We start from the raw sequence: 17674 nt of genomic DNA, 5'->3' as shown, positions 1-17674 counted from the left end.
TCAAAAATCACTTCAAGAATCAAGCTATAATCATCATAGGAAGAACACTTCAAGAACACTTCAAAAATCCCTTCAAGTTTACTAATTTACTTCCAAGCTTTCTAATCCATTCCAAGTAATCATCTAAGATCAAGAAACCTTTGTTATATACAGTAGGTTATCTTTCTTATTCAAGGTAATATTCATATTCAAACTTTGATTCAATTTCTATAACTATAAACTATCTTAATTCGAGTAAAAATCTTACTTGAACTTGTTTTTGTGTCATGATCCTACTTCAAGAACTTTCAAGCCATCTAAGATCCTTTGAAGCTAGATCATTTCTTGTCACTTCCAGTAGGTTTACCTACTAAACTTGAGGTAGTAATGATGTTCATAACATCATTCGATTCATATATATAAAACTATCTTATTTGAAGGTTTAAACTCGTAATCACTAGAACATAGTTTAGTTAATTCTAAACTTGTTCGCAAACAAAAGTTAATCCTTCTAACTTGACTTTTAAAATTAACTAAACACATGTTCTATATCTATATGATATGCTAACTTAATGATTTAAAACCTGGAAACACGAAAAACACCGTAAAACTGGATTTACGCCGTCGTAGTAACACCGCGGGCTGTTTTGGGTTAGTTAATTAAAAACTATGATAAACTTTGATTTAAAAGTTGTTATTCTGAGAAAATGATTTTTATTATGAACATGTAACTATATCCAAAAATTATGGTTAAACTCAAAGTGGAAGTATGTTTTCTAAAATGGTCATCTAGACGTCGTTCTTTCTACTGAAATGACTACCTTTACAAAAACGACTTGTAACTTATTTATCCGACTATAAACCTATACTTTTTCTGTTTAGATTCATAAAATAGAGTTCAATATGAAACCATAGCAATTTGATTCACTCAAAACGGATTTAAAATGAAGAAGTTATGGGTAAAACAAGATTGGATAATTTTTCTCATTTTAGCTACGTGAAAATTGGTAACAAATCTATTCCAACCATAACTTAATAAACTTGTATTGTATATTATGTAATCTTGAGATACCATAGACACGTATACAATGTTTCGACCTATCATGTCGACACATCTATATATATTTCGGAACAACCATAGACACTCTATATGTGAATGTTGGAGTTAGCTATACAGGGTTGAGGTTGATTCCAAAATATATATAGTTTGAGTTGTGATCAATACTGAGATACGTATACACTGGGTCGTGGATTGATTCAAGATAATATTTATCAATTTATTTCTGTACATCTAACTGTGGACAACTAGTTGTAGGTTACTAACGAGGACAGCTGACTTAATAAACTTAAAACATCAAAATATAGTAAAAGTGTTGTAAATATATTTTGAACATACTTTAATATATATGTATATATTGTTATAGGTTCGTGAATCAACAGTGGCCAAGTCTTACTTCTCGACGAAGTAAAAATCTGTGAAAGTGAGTTATAGTCCCACTTTTAAAATCTAATATTTTTGGGATGAGAATACATGCAGGTTTTATAAATGATTTACAAAATAGACACAAGTACTTGAAACTACATTCTATGGTTGAATTATCGAAATCGAATATGCCCCTTTTTATTAAGTCTGGTAATCTAAGAATTAGGGAACAGACACCCTAATTGACGCGAATCCTAAAGATAGATCTATTGGGCCTAACAAACCCCATCCAAAGTACCAGATGCTTTAGTACTTCAAAATTTATATCATATTCGAAGGGTGTCCCGGAATGATGGGGATATTCTTATATATGCATCTTGTTAATGTCGGTTACCAGGTGTTCACCATATGAATGATTTTTATCTCTATGTATGGGATGTGTATTGAAATATGAAATCTTGTGGTCTATTGTTACGATTTGAAATATATATAGGTTAAACCTATAACTCACCAACATTTTTGTTGACGTTTAAAGCATGTTTATTCTCAGGTGAATATTAAGAGCTTCCGCTGTTGCATACTAAAATAAGGACAAGATTTGGAGTCCATGTTTGTATGATATTGTGTAAAAACTGCATTCAAGAAACTGATTTCGATGTAACATATTTGTATTGTAAACCATTATGTAATGGTCGTGTGTAAACATGATATTTTAGATTATCATTATTTGATAATCTACGTAAAGCTTTTTAAACCTTTATTTATGAAATAAAGGTTATGGTTTGTTTTAAAATGAATGCAGTCTTTGAAAAACGTCTCATATAGAGGTCAAAACCTCGCAACGAAATCAATTAATATGGAACGTTTTTAATCAATAAGAACGGGACATTTCAATCATCTTCATGAACAACGAGTCTATTTGTTTCCCATGTAACAAACGCCCTATTCTTAGGGGTCTGTTGTGCTATTGTTGTGTTGCAACTTTACATACCACTAGCCTTCTTTTAGGTATTGTATGCTTAAATTTCAATTTATTTTATTTTATTTTATTTTTTTTTGTTTTTCGTGTAAAAAGTTTGAACGCCTGATTTAAAATAACAATAATATGTACAAACCTTAAATGGCATCTCAAGAACAAGTTTTGTTGCTACCAATCTATAAAAGATTTCAGGTGTTTGTAAGCCAAAAAAAAAAAATTAAATAAATAAAACAGGAGGAATGCAAGAGGTTAATTTTTAAAGAATCAATCGATAGATAAAAATGTTAAGTTGATCCAAGGTAAGTTTACCTCTTCACCCTGTCGTTGATACACCTAAAAGTTACTAATTTAAAATTAACAAGAAGAAAATACGACAAAAAAATATTAGCTTTATGTAGAGAGTTGCAAACTAACCTCCTTATGTACAGGCAAATCACCAGTTCTTCTTTGGAAATCAAAATAATGTGTATGTGATATCAATACATAAGTTTAAGACTTTGTGACATTTTTACCACTGTGCTACTTTCTCTGTTTACGCATCATCACTGTTAGTCATGTACATTGATCATCTTCAGTCTGTTTACTTTGTCATTAATACCTAATGTTTTTGCTTTGTAACAGCTCTTTCACCGTTGTATCGTGATTCTGTCGGGTGTGACTGCATTTGCACGCAATGTGGTGCTCTCTTCTGGCATGCTGAACGTATCAAGTCTAGCTTTAAAGACAAGAAAATACATTATCATCGCTGCTGTGAAAACGGGCATGTTTCGTTACCGCATTATGAGGACCCTCCTGTATTGCTTAAACAGCTGTTGGAAACGGCTGTGTTTCAAAACAACATTCGTGCGTACAACCAGATGTTTAGCATGACTTCCTTTGGGGCCCGAATTGATGACATAATAAATGATGTTCGTGGTCCTTATGTTTTCAAAATATCCGGACAAATTTACCATTGGATTGGTTCCTTGTGTCCCCAACAAGGAACCCCTCCTAGGTTCTTACAGCTCTATATCTATGATACTGAACATGAGGTCGAAAACAGAATGGCTCATTTTGGCGGGTTGGATTCGGGTAGTTTGTGTCAGGATGTAGTTTCGCGCTTGATTAGCTTGCTAGATACACACAATGAATTGGTAAAGCTTTTCCGCACCGCAAGAGATAAATGTACCGGTGTTGAAGTTCCTACATTCAATGTTCATTTATTTAGTCTTACCGGCTCTCAGCAACATGCGTTGCCGACCTCTGACGCAGTAGGAGACATTGTATTCGATAGTGGTCCAGAGGCTATCTCTGACTATGATGTCATAATTGAACCACGGTCTGATCGACTTAGGCGAATCAACAAAGTACATCCTTCCTACATATCACTACAATTCCCGCTGATGTTTTTTTTATGATGAACCAGGGTTTCGTCCAGGCCTCATGTTGCGTGATACACCTGGTTCACAGAGTCAGAGATCGAAAAAATGACGATGAACATGTATTACAGCTACCAGATTCATGATAGGAGCGGTATTTACAGTTTGATGCTACGTATGGGTCTTCTCTTCCAGCAGTATGTTGTCACAATTTATTGCAGCATAGAACTTGATCGGATGGATTACATTAGGAAAAAGCGAAAAGATATACGAAATGAGTATATATCCGGTTTGTAAGACGTTATTAACAGAGGCGATCAAACTGGCGCCAATGTCGGTAGTCGAACAATTCTACCCGCTGCTTTCACTGGCGGCCCCCGTTACATGTATAGCCATTATTTGGACGCTCTCGCGATTTTTCAGGTTTTCGGTAACCCACTATTCTTCATCACCTTTACCTGTAATGTTAAGTGGCCAGAAATCGCTCGATATTTACGCCCTTTCCTCACCTAACACCTTCAGATAGAGCCGATATTGTTGCACGCGTGTTCCATGTAAAAGTCATAGAATTCGTAGCGTTCTTGAAAGAAGAAAAATCGCTTGGCCCTTATAGAAGAGGTAATCTTTGTTTTATATTTAAAATATTTACATGGTACTTTTAAAAAAAGCAATAGTTTTGTGTATGATACTAGAGTTACCTGATAATAATATGTATACAATTTTTTTGATTTGGAAATTGAGTTCTTTTTTTCATGATTGTTAGCGTTATTTTAGACGAGGTTCTCGATACGAGGACTATGGTGTTCTGATTTTAGATCTTTTAATGGCGGAAATTTGTTGTATCACTCGTAGTGGTACCGTATGCATTTCTTGATCGTACATGTAGCTTCCTCTTCATGTTGCGATTCATAATATGATAAATGCAAAACAGATTCGGCTATAATGTTTTAGCCTTTTAGGTACCGACGTAAGCAATAATCTATTTTTGTTTGTTTATTTGTGCTCCATTTTCTTTTGTGATTTTATAACTTTTTAGGATTCTGATTTAAGCTCTTACACTTCAAGTCCAATGGTTAAATTTGTAAGTGAACTTTCTGGTTTTTGTTTGTGATGATTACCTAAAAGATATTTTATATGTAGACACAAAAATAAAATTTGTAAAACTGTGGAAACGTGACCGAAAAAACGAACTTTGTATACATTTCCCCCCCCAAATTCCATTATCCTTGTATAGTGTTATTTTTTATGTATACTACTCCGTAAAATCAATAAATGATTCATGGTACTTACGTTTTTTTCCTTCTGACTTGCAGTATTGTACACGATCGAATTCCAGAAGCGGGGCCTGCCTCATTGCCATACGCTGTTGTGGGTTTATTCAGCAACTGCAGATCCAATTACCGATCATCTAGACGATTACATATCGGCCGAGTTACCTGATCCCAGAGTCAATCCAGCTGGTTACGCGGTTATTTCTGCAACTATGATGCATGGTCCATGCAGTCTGCCAAATTTTAAGGCGCCTTGTATGGAAGGTTTCAATTGCTCAAAAAAATTCCCAAAGTTGTACAACGAAAAGACGTTCTTCGATTATGATGGTAGGGCCCACTACCGACGACGCAGCACCGACATATATACAACCCGTTCCGGGGTTAACCTTGATAATAGTATGTGGTCCCTTATAATCGATTACTATGTATGACGTTCCAAGCGCATATAAATGTTGAGTTTTGCGGCGCTACAATGCTAATCAAGTATCTATTCAAGTATATTTCAAAGGGCACAGATCGTGTCGCCGCTCGTATTTCAAGGCCTGTCGATAGCAAAAGCCAACGTACACCTCAACTTTCTCAACCAGTTGATGAAATACAAAACTTCATTGACGCCCTATTTATTTGCCCACACGAGGCTTGCTGGCGCATTCTGAATTTCCCGATCCATTACCGTGACCCAGCGGTCCAAATCCTAGCCGTACACCTAGAAATTATGCAACTTCTTAAATTTCACGAACGACAACCCCTTCAATCTATTGTCGAAAATGCCAAAAAAAAAAAAAAAAAAAAAAAACAACCCTCACTGAATGGCTCCACTATAATGCATCGTCTTCTGTCGGTAGTCACCTCACATACCTTGACTTCCCGTCCGAATTCTTGTGGTACAACGCAAATAAAAGTTGGAGGCGGTGTGTTAATATCAACAAGCCCTCTGTCGGAAGATTATCATACATACATCCTGCATTTGGAGAGGCGTTCTTGCTTAGAATGCTTCTCTCCCATCAAAAAGGCTGCCGTAGCTTTGAAGACATACGAACGGTCAACGAGATCGTTCACCAAACATACCGGTGCGCTTGTGAGGCTATTGGTCTCCTTGGTGATGATAAAGAATGGGCGGTCGTGCTACAAGAATGTTCGGTATCAGCCACCTGTTCCGAACTACGGTCACTTTTCGCACATATCTTAGCATACTGTGATGTGACGAACCCGCTAGCGCTATCGAATGAACATTGGAAATTAATTTCTGATGATATACCTTTACGGGCTTCTAAGTCTTTAAACATCCCAAATTTACATATAAACGACGAAGAACTCCGCAATTATGTTCTTTATGAGATCGAAATACAGTTGAACCAATGTTCAAAGTCCATTTCCGACTGCGGTTTACCAGGCTTACCACCGAATCTGTTGTTAGATCTCGCCAACCGGTTAATTATGGAAGAGAGGAACTATGATCGTCAATCTCTAAACAATGAACTAATTGAGCTGGAGGGTAAAATGAATGCAAAGCAGAGGGAAATATACGAGCTCGTAACATCAGCATCGTATAATCATAAAAGCGAATTAACTTTCGTTTACGGTCATGGCGGCACGGTTAAAACATTTCTATGGAAAGCCATAATAACGGCTTTACGAGCAAGGGGCAAAATTGTGCTAGCTGTTGCGTCATCCGGAATCGCATCCCTTCTGCTGCCCTCAGGGAGGACCGCACACTCCCGTTTTAAGCTTCTGTTGGTACTGACTGATGAAACAATGTGTAACATAAAAAAAACACTCAAATGGCGAGGCTGTTAGAAAATACCAACGTCATTGTTTGGGACGAGGCACCGATGAATGATAAACGTTGTTTTGAAGCATTAGACAGGACACTCAGAGATATTCTAGGTCACGACGACCAGCCGTTCGGAGGTAAATCGTTCATTTTAGGAGGCGACTTCAAGAAAACATTACCTGTTTAAAAAAGGGACTAAATCAGAAATACTAGCCTCATGTATTACAACTTCTTATTTATGGCAGAGTTTCAGGGTATTTACACTCACAGAAAATATGCGTCTTTCGAAACCACATCTGACAGTCCCACAAAAACAAAGAATTTTAGAGTTCTCAAGTTGGATCCTCAGTGTTGGAAACGGTGAGTTAGGGACACCCGATATAGATGATCCAACTAATACCCGGTGGGTTCATATTCTCGACAGATTTTGCATTCCAGATAACGAAAATGGGCTCGCAAATCTTATATCTTTCATATACCTACATGAAACCCTACAAAAACCAACCGCCTCAGAACTTCAACAAAAAGCCATAGTCTGCCCAAAAAACGATGCGGTAGACTCTATAAACAAACTTGTAGTAGACATGGTGGAAGGGTCGGTTATAACTTACAGCAGCTCCGATAGCGCAACACCTCATGGCAACGATGGCGGGGAATCAGAGATGTTGTATCCTGCAGAATACTTGAACACACTTAACTACCCGGGCCTACCACCACATCTATTAGAATTAAAAATAGGCATCCCTGCTATTTTACTGCGGAACATTAATATTGCAGGGGCTTATGCAACGGCACTAGAATGATTATCACACAACTGTTCACTAATCAATCGAGGCTCAGATAATCACGGGCACAAGAATCGGCCAGAAAGTTTTCTTACCACGAATGAACCTCATCCATAAAGAACCAACACTACCGTTTGATCTAAAAAGGCAACAATTTCCACTTAAAGTTTCGTACGCTATGACGATAAACAAAAGCCAAGGGCAGTCACTAAAGAAGATTGGAATATACCTGCCGAAGCCTATATCCGGTCACGGTCAACTGTATGTTGCACTATCAAGAGCCACGTCACCGGAGGGTCTGAGAGTGCTAATTAGGGAACACGAAAACTATGGGCCGAATGTGATCAAGAACATTGTATACAGAGATTTCTTATCAGGGATAATCGATTTTGAGGCAGCACCGGCTGTCCATGCTACCCATTAAAGCAACCAACAGCAATTAGTAATTGTATATTTGTATATATAGTACTAATCATTATTTATTAATATTAGCAGCATGGCAGCTATTACTCCACAGGCACAACTAGCGCCCGGTGACAGGAACCGAACAATTGCATTAAGAATCTATTGCAAAAGGGTAACTTATAATTACCATACTCAAGCTCCCAATGGATATTGCTGCATGTTGATAGACGAAATGGTATTTACATCCCCGAAAACTAGCATTTCTATTTAAGTATATATTATGTATTATTATGTGTAACAAATGTCATACCCCGTCCTAATCCATCTGGACGAAGTCACCAACATCTGGTCCCATTGCGATGATCGACTCCAAATAATGTCTTTAAAATGAGCTAATGCACAGCGGAAGGTTTCTTTCATACCTGAGAATAAACATGCTTTCAAGTGTCAACCAAAAGGTTGGTGAGTTCATAGGTTTAACATAAAACAATAAAATTCATCATTTTGATAGACCACAAAATTTAAATGCTGCATGGTACAAATGGGCCCGAATCCTATACCCACCTGTAATGTACATGCTATATCTTTTAAATACAGTACATCTTTCTTGTGTACGAAACCATTTTCATAAATCAAAGTAACCGTACACATATCTCGTGCACAAAAACTAATACACATAACTTGTGTATAAAAATCATTCTCTCGATACATAACATTCATATCAATTGGTGGCAATTATCATGTCCACATTATTCAATGGTGGCAATTATCATGTCCACATAATTCAATGGTGGCAATTATCCTGTCCACATAATTCAATGGTGGCAATTATCATGTCCACATAATTCAATAATAATCAACAGAACTTCTGTCTGTATAATAATTCATTCGAGGAAGGTTTTGCTTGTGTCTATCTCGTCAAACATTTATAAAAGCATTTCATGTATTCGCAGTTCAAAATGTAGTTCAAAAGCATTTAATAAAGCAGTTGTAAAATTAACGCATGTATTCTCAGTCCCAAAAATGTAAACAGTAAAAGGGATTCAAATGAACTCACCATACTGTATTTTGTAGTAAAAATACATTTAACGATATTGAACAATGCAGGGTTGGCCTCGGATTCACGAACCTTAAGTGTGTAACTTCTATGGTACCATAACAAAAATATAGTGTTGTTGCCCAGAATCGAACCCATGACCTCTCAATACACATAAACACCCCTAACCATCTGAACAGTCACGTTTTTTCTGAATTAGGATCTAATCTTTTTTTATATAACACGTCTTTCTTTGGTTTCTTTTGGCCCAACAGCAGGCTTTTGGCCCATGTTAAAACAATTCACAGCCCAACTCAGATACTAGGATCTTGCAGCCCAACAGCAAATCAAAGCCCAAGCTTCGAGTCCATCTAAACCTAAGTGGCCCAACAGTTTCTATTGTAAAAAAATAAAATAAATTGCTGTAGCCTGGTTTCGAACACGTGACCTCTTGGTTAACACCCACAACCTTAAACCATCTAGCCACTTGATTCTTTCTGTTTTAAATCGAATTATAAATCATATAAACTATAAAGTATCTGTTTCATTTTCTTCTAAAATGTAATCGACCAGGGGTATACCACCAATAACCATAACAACAATTCAATCATATTCATAAACGTCATTACCATAACACGATCAACATCATCTTTATCGTTCCAATGTATCACGCTTCATCATCATTATATCATCATTAATCTTAATCATCTAACATCATCAAACATCGATTATCATCATCTTTTTCATCTAACATCATCATCATTATCAATGGCATCATCACCCATATATCATCATAATTTAATTATCATCATCGTGAATCATCAGTGGATCATCATCATCGAATCATCATCATCGTCAACCGTTGCAGATTCTCGAAACAAGGAGATGATCAACAATATCAGTAAACGAATCGTGTTGGTCGTATCCTATAATGACAAGTGGAAACAAGAGAAGGTTGTAGCACTCTTTCGTACATCACACCTGGGATTATGAATATGAGGGTTTGAGTTGTTCGAATAATAGATATAGAAGTGAGAAGATTGAGTATAGCTACAGCGAATAATGGCAGAAGGCCATGGCGTTTTGAGATGACACTCGGCTAGCAATAGAAACGAATATAAACTGTAGAGCAAGTGGATTTCGTTTGAGTTTTGGGAGAGAGAGATGAGAGGGATAGTTGTAGGTTTCTTTTGGGTTTTGGTTTTTCTTTTGGCGTGAATGAAACGACAAGAAAGAAAGAAAAAAAAAATATAGGTTGCAACAACAATAGCTGTAGCAGTAAATAAAAGAATGGGGTGTTTGAGTTCGAAGTGGTGATCGTGTGTTGATGATTATCAAACAGGAACAGTAGCCGTGAGGTATGGTAATGGATGATTAGTGAGATGATTATGAAGATGGTCTCATGGTGGCGGTTTATGGTGGTGATACGGGTGAGCAGTCGTTCATAGTGACAACCGGCGAGGAAGTTCACGATGGAAAAAAAAAACATAAACGATGGTGGTTCTCGGTGATCGTTCATGGTGATAGAATGGCGGGTTAAGGTGTTCTCGATTGAAGATGGACAAGCATATAAGTATGCATATATTTATATATGTTATAGAAGATAGATATGTGATAGTATATGTGTGCATTAATATGCTATAAGAATATATATAGAATTCAGATTCAAGATGCAGTTGAAGGAACAAACATCAAATAAAAACCCTAGTCTACATAATATAATAATAATAATTATTCCAATGTGATTAAACGTGTGGAGACAATTATCAATCATAATAGTAATTTATCAATCATCAACATTAAAGCAGCCTCATATATGTAATTATGTGCCGATAGTTTTCATGGGGTGTGTCCATTGCTAAACAGTTACGGATAAAAATGTTCCTAAAAATCTCAAATTTTTAGATTAAATATATTTAATTATTTCACTCATTAACTGTTTGAAACCTGGTCAAAAAGGTTCAATAATTATTTATTTTCTGTTCGAATTTATATGTACGGAGTGCTAATATTTAATCTTAAAAATGTAAAAATATTTTTGACAAATCTAAAATCTTCGTAATCAATTTACAGTCCGACTTTTATTTCAATCCTTCATGAACATGTACAATATCTATATTAAAACTAACAAAACATCAACTGAGTGTTACTGACTTTTACTAATTAAGCTTGAAATCAATCATTTTTCATTTACTCTCTCTCTAAATATAATCAGTGTTAAATAACAAGTTTTATCACATAAACATATATTATATATTTTTAAACAAATAGATTTAATATTATTTTATATATTTACAAGTAGTATTTATATACATTTATATATATATATATATATATATATATATATATATATATATATATATATATATATATATATATATATATATATACATTTGTAATAATAGTTTTCATTATATCGCATATTATTTTACATATTTATTTCCAAAAATTAACTCATATATTATTTCAATTAATATTTCAAATTATTACATATATATATATATATATATATATATATATATATATATATATATATATATATATATATATATATATATATATATATATATATATATATATATATATATATATATATATATTTAATAATACATGTATCTATTTACAATTAGTTGTTCGTGAATCGTTGGAAATAGTCACAGGGTTTTCTAATATATAAAAGAGTTCAAAATCATGAGACTTTAACAATACAGACTTTGCTTATTGTGTCGGATTTATAATGAGATTAAGTTTAAATTTGGTCGGAAATTTCCGGGTCATCACAGTACCTACCCGTTAAAGAAATTTTGTCCCGAAATTTAAGTGAGGTCATCATAGCTAACACTAAGAATGTTTTCATGACGCATATGAGTCGATAAATCAAGTTTTATCATCATTGAATAATATAGATAAAACAATTCGGTTACTTGAAGTGTACGAGTGAAGCTATCACAAAAGAGTGAATTGAAGAGATAAAGTGTCGTGTTAACTTTTGACGTAGTCTTGGTTGAATTCCGGAATTCAAGGGATATAAAGAAAATCTTCGAAATCTAAAAGATTTGATTCTTCGACGAATAAGAAATTGAGATATCTATAATTAAATACGGTGATCTGTCTCGATTGCTCTATTAGATATTTCCATTATAAATTCACTTTTTACGTTCCATTAATTTTCACCACCTCAATACTTTCTTTCTTAGTTCATTCATCCAGAAGATTGTGAAAATGCTTAATCCAGATCTAATCCTTGATATTTTCCTAATTATCATTCCTGTCATTCTTTCTTTCCATCTTCTATCAGAAAAATCTGTTTACTATTACTATTACCTTGGGGTGATACTATTCTTAATTCTATCGTGTCTTTATGTTGCTATTCGTATTAATATCCATGGTTTGTGACCTCCGTGTTGTTATTGGACTTTATATTTTCTCTTATATTTTGGAGCTCTTTGTCTTTTTATTATCTTCTCGCCCTCTAGTAAAGCGAGTAACGGTCCAGAATTCGTAAGTATGGAGTTTCAAATGAACTTAATGTTCTAAACGAGAAAGAACATAATATCACGATTTGATTTGTCAAACTACCTGAGTCACTGAGAATAGAACTATCAAGAACATACTTTATTGATATGTTCCGAAGTTAAGCAGAATGAAAGAGTTATGTAACATGACACGTGATGACGTTATGGTCTGTGAATCATCATGTCCCATAAGAAACTCAGCATAACTTACTGTAATATAATCACGTTGATCAAGTGTCATTATATTATACTAACTCATGCTTCAGTTCCCAACATTACTTCAATAACATTCATATTTTAAGCTCGAAAGTTTACAGAATATAGAAACTAACAGTTTCTATATGATGTAATACTGATAGCACGAAGAGATTAATGATTTCAGATAAGAATAGTTATGAAAATATCTTCAGAAATATGGAGGATATTGTCACGACCCTACTTTTTCCGTTATCTTTTTCCGTTAATTATTTAACGACCGTTAACTGTTAGTGTGCCACGTCATTTCCATGACCTATATTATTATTTTTGTAATAATATATATATAATAATTATTATGTGTTATGTGAATATATGTATTCATATTTTAATTTATACGTTTCTACGTTCCGCGGATTTCCATCCGGCGAATCTTTTCGGTTTTTAAACCAACGGTCGAGCTTTCGGGATTTTAAAATCCTAAATATTTTAAATATGATATTTTAAGGTCATATTATTAATAGGTGTATTTATATTTATTTTTCTTCGCGCGTTTGTTATCTTTCCGGATTTTTAATCGCGTAAGTGCGTTTTCGCGTTTCGGGCTTCGTTCGGGATTCCGGGCCACAAGGAAATTAACATTTAACAATTTTGGACCCATGGGGCCCACCCCCATGCAGTTTTCGGCCGAACCCCATGGGGAGGGGGGGGAGCCTTTCCTTGTTTCCATATTTAGGTTATTTAATTTTATCTCCTAATTTATTCCCTAAACCTAAAACCTAAATTTTATCTTTTTCTCTCTTCTCCCTCTCCCATTGTCGACACCACCACCACCAACCTTCATCATCTTCATCAATTTTATTGCTTGGATCTTTAATTGGCTTGCATAATCGGATTCCTCTCGTCGTTCTCTACGCGATCATATACTTTGATTCTTGATTAGGGTATAAACCCTAACCCTAGATCTTTTCATATTTATTTATTTTTCTGTATTTTGATGTTATATGATTAGTATGATATGTATAAGTTGTTGTAATGTTGTTTGGATGCGTAGAATTACTCGTTTGTTCATGTTTTCGGTTTGTAAATTTTGGACAGCAGTTTGAAACGTATATTCTGACTTAATAACTGATATGAATGTTAAAATAAAGTACATAAATGAGTTCCTCTCATCAAGACATTAACTTTAGACTCCGGATTCATGTCGTTTCGATTCCCGGAGCCCTAGATACGCTTAATTTGGTTTTTGTTAAAGATTGAAAGGTGTTCTTGGCATGAACAAGGTTGGGTCTGACTTTGTGACCATCCTTGGTGTCTTTAGGGTGTCTCATATGGTTAGGACTGATGGTGGGACGAATATTCATGTTCGGGTCACCTAAATCCGAGCCACGGTTCACCCGTTTTGCCCGAATTAGGGTTTTGAGTAAAATGTTTTCCCAATTGAAGTCAGGGCTGATATGCACGACTTAGGGACTGTTCTTGGTGTGTTCTTGAGTTCATAAATGTGTCGGGTGGTTTGAGTAGGTGAAGTTACATATGTGGCTTGCCCGAAACCGACGCTCGGGGCTCAAGATACGACCCGGCGAACTTTTAAATTTATACTTATGGTTAAGGATTTAACTTATGATAAAAATTTATGGATTTCATTATTAAATAAATTACTTATGTTAAAGAAGTAATTATTTTATTTTAAGAGTTTTAATATAATTATTTATTATATTAATTAATTATTAATTATAATTTAATTAACATTTTAATTAAACTTATGATTAGTAATACTTTTATTATTAAAGGAAAATACTTATGATAAGTATTAAATTTAATTATGAGAAATTATTATAAGACTTATAATAAATGTTAAATAATTATTTAATTATTATAAGACTTAATTATTATTTAATTATGACTTAATCATTAAATACTTATGATTTAATAATTTTAATTAGAAACTTATGATATGATTAATAATTCTTTATTAATTAATAATACTTATGATATGATTTAAAATTTATTATAAATTAATAATATTTATATTATGATTGACATTTAATTAATTAATTAAATACTTATGTTATACTAATTATAACATTTCAACTTATATTAACTTTAATAATTCATTTTATTTAATTAAACTTATGTTAAGACATTATTATACACTTTTGACTTTAAATAACATTATAACCTATGTTATTATTATAACTTACACTTTTAAAATTAATGTTGACTATGTTTGACCAAGGTTGACTTTTGAGTTGACTTTCGGTTGACTTTGACTTTCAGTTGACTTCTGTTGACTTTCTAAATAAGGAAACTTTCCTAACTTCAAAACTTTCTAAAAATAGAAACTTTCCTAAAATAGAAACTTTCCAAAAATAGAAACTTTCCTAAAATAGAAACTTTCCTAAAATAGAAAACTTTCCAAAAATGGAAACCTGCTAAAAATAGAAACTTTCTAAAAATAGAAAGTGTGTGTCCTTATGCTGTTCCAATCAAACCGATGCTTGCTGAGTAATGTTCTATGTCTACTTGCAACATGTACAATAGCTATCATACTAAGACTTGGCCTAAGTTAGTTATTTATTTCGACCTGCTTTATTTATAGGTCGGCGTTGTGATCTTTCTTGATCACTTTACTTTACGTGCTGTTCGCTTGTTTGTGAGATTTCTTCAGTTGCTATTTAAGGTGAGTTATAGTCCCGTTTTTACATACTTTTCAAAGTATATTTTTGGGATGTGATTACATGCAGATTTTTATTTACGTTTAGACACAAGTAACAGTTAAATTTAATTATTCATTGTGAGTTGGACAAAAATATTCCCTAGTCTGGTAACTGTAATCATTGGTTTCTACCGGTGAACGCGAATCCTACGGATAGATCTATCGGGTTTGACAACCCCATTTCGAGCTAGTCGCGCTAGCAATTTATAATCGGAATGTTTAGTACTTCGTAATTTGTTGTAGATACACTGTCCAAGTGTATATTTTTATTGTGTTTGGCAAGGGTAAATAAAGGGTTAAGTGGTTACCAGGTGGCTCATTGATAATGGAATAATGTTTAATGTTTTCTAACATTTTTAAATCTTGTGGTCTAAAGTTTACTTATTTATTTAAACCTATAATTCACTCAACCTTTGTGTTGACAGTTTACTTGCATGTTTTCACAGGTACTTGAGTTATTTGATGCTTCCGCTGTCGTTAGAAGAGTCTGCATGCATTTGGGCAGATTTTATGAAACTATTTAAGAAACTTAAGTTTGCATTCTATTTTGGATAATTTAAATTGTGGGTTTGTTGGCAACGTTTTGTGTCAACTTTTGGTTTAATATTATGGTTGGTTGGTTTTCAAACTACTTAATTTGGTTTGTTTCCTTTTTGGGGAACATTTTTAAATAAAAGAATGCAACTTTGTTTATTTAATTCATTTAAGTCCGATCAAGCTGTGGGACCAACTGACGGATCCGTTAAGTGTTTTGACGGGGTCGTCACATGTGGTATCAGAGCGCTGGTTGTAGGGAACTAGGCGGTCTTAATGTGGTCAACCCGTGGTTATTAGGGTGCATTAGAGTCTAGTCTACAGCCCGAACATTTTGCTATAGCATTAATATGCATTTCATTTCGTATAAGTTATATTATTAGCTTTCATATCTTTTGGTATATGGTTTGCGGTTTTGCTGTTTGCAGATGTCGACTTCGAGCGATAACTCTGTTGCTGCTCCTGCTCCACCGTCTCCTGCTAGACGTCGTGCTAATCAACCGGAGATCGATGATCCTGTTCATTACTATTTTTCTACCATTACTCATATGAACCGGGCTTATAATGAGGTGACACGTATTAACGCCCTTAGTGATTGTTTGCGCACCTTGCCACATAATGAAGTTATGGACGAGATTCGTGCCGACATGAGAAGCTTTATCACTTTCAAGCATAGGGTTGAGGATGTGAACCGCAAGCGTGATCGAGAAGTTAATGCTAAGTTCGAGGCTCTCGAGAGCACTGTTCGTGTGTTGAAGGAAGAGTCGGATGTTGTGAAAGGGAAGTTGCGTAAGTATGAGGATCCTGCTGAGACTCATGCTGGACCAGCTTATCACACCCGCTCTAAGCGAATGTGATGTGATTATTCATATTGATTATCTATTTCATCAGACTTAATGTCCTTTTTATACATACATTTTGGGTTATGTACGGCGTTTTGCCGAGGATTTTATTAAGATTTTGTTATGGGATATTTTTCATTATGTATGGATGGTTATTTTTATGACATCTATTATCATTATCATGTTTTATTTCTGATGTTGTGGCTCTTGGCATGTTATATTATGCGTAATATATGTTCATGTATGTTAGGTGCTATGTATGTTGTATGATGTTATCATAAAATATGTATGCATGTGATGGTTATTTCTATAACAATCATAACTGTCATGTTATTACTCATAGTGTTAGTTGACTAATATCTTAATGGTTAGTCTTTTCGTGTTTTGATCTATTCCTTTATGACACTAGTATTATTCTTGGTACTAACGGATGTGTTATTCTATTTTGAAGATCATGCCTCCAAGAGAGTCCACTGAAGCGCGTATGCAACGTCTGATCAATGAAGGAATTGCTGCTGCTATGGCAGCAAATGCTGATGTTAACGCCAATGTGAACAACAACGTGGGATGCTCCCACAAAACTTTTATGGCTGGTCGACCTCAAGAATTCAGTGGTACGGAAGGACCAATAGGGCTTACTCGTTGGTTCGAGAAAATTGAATCTATTTTCAGGGTCAGTCGGGTCCGTGAAGAGGACAAAGTTAGTTTCGCTAGTTGCACTCTCAAGGATAGTGCCTTGACATGGTGGAACAATCTGGTTAGTAGTTTGGGAAGCGATGTAGCTTATGGTTTGGCCTGGAATGATTTTAAGGAAAGATTGATCACCCGCTATAGACCTCGGGGTGAGCTTAAGAAGCTA

At 34.6% G+C, this 17674-nt stretch overlaps 3 protein-coding genes across 5 annotated transcripts in view; all 3 read left to right on the top strand.

The window, feature by feature from the left end:
• Positions 1-5787, top strand: part of LOC139840267 (uncharacterized) — a 36636-nt gene extending 30849 nt beyond the window's left edge. For all 3 annotated transcript variants that reach the window (XM_071830523.1, XM_071830524.1, XM_071830522.1), the window contains 2 exons: positions 3003-4357; positions 5053-5787. In XM_071830523.1, coding sequence (XP_071686624.1) covers positions 3003-3778 — 776 coding nt within the window. In that variant the 3' untranslated portion in view covers positions 3779-4357; positions 5053-5787. The remainder of the gene's footprint in view (positions 1-3002; positions 4358-5052) is intronic.
• On the top strand, positions 5438-6807 carry LOC139841121 (uncharacterized). The gene is made up of 2 exons (XM_071831354.1): positions 5438-5921; positions 6023-6807. The coding sequence occupies exons 1-2, from the start codon at positions 5438-5440 to the stop codon at positions 6805-6807; spliced, it is 1269 nt and encodes a 422-aa protein (XP_071687455.1).
• Positions 6808-7059: 252 nt separating this feature from the next.
• On the top strand, positions 7060-7587 carry LOC139841120 (uncharacterized). Its single transcript, XM_071831353.1, has one exon. It carries the CDS (start codon positions 7060-7062, stop codon positions 7585-7587), a length of 528 nt encoding a protein of 175 aa, XP_071687454.1.
• The last annotated feature ends 10087 nt before the right edge of the window (positions 7588-17674 follow it).

Source organism: Rutidosis leptorrhynchoides, chromosome 4, assembly GCF_046630445.1.
Source record: "Rutidosis leptorrhynchoides isolate AG116_Rl617_1_P2 chromosome 4, CSIRO_AGI_Rlap_v1, whole genome shotgun sequence".
NCBI classification, from domain to species: Eukaryota; Viridiplantae; Streptophyta; class Magnoliopsida; order Asterales; family Asteraceae; genus Rutidosis; species Rutidosis leptorrhynchoides.
This window is presented reverse-complemented; position numbering and strand designations above follow the sequence as displayed.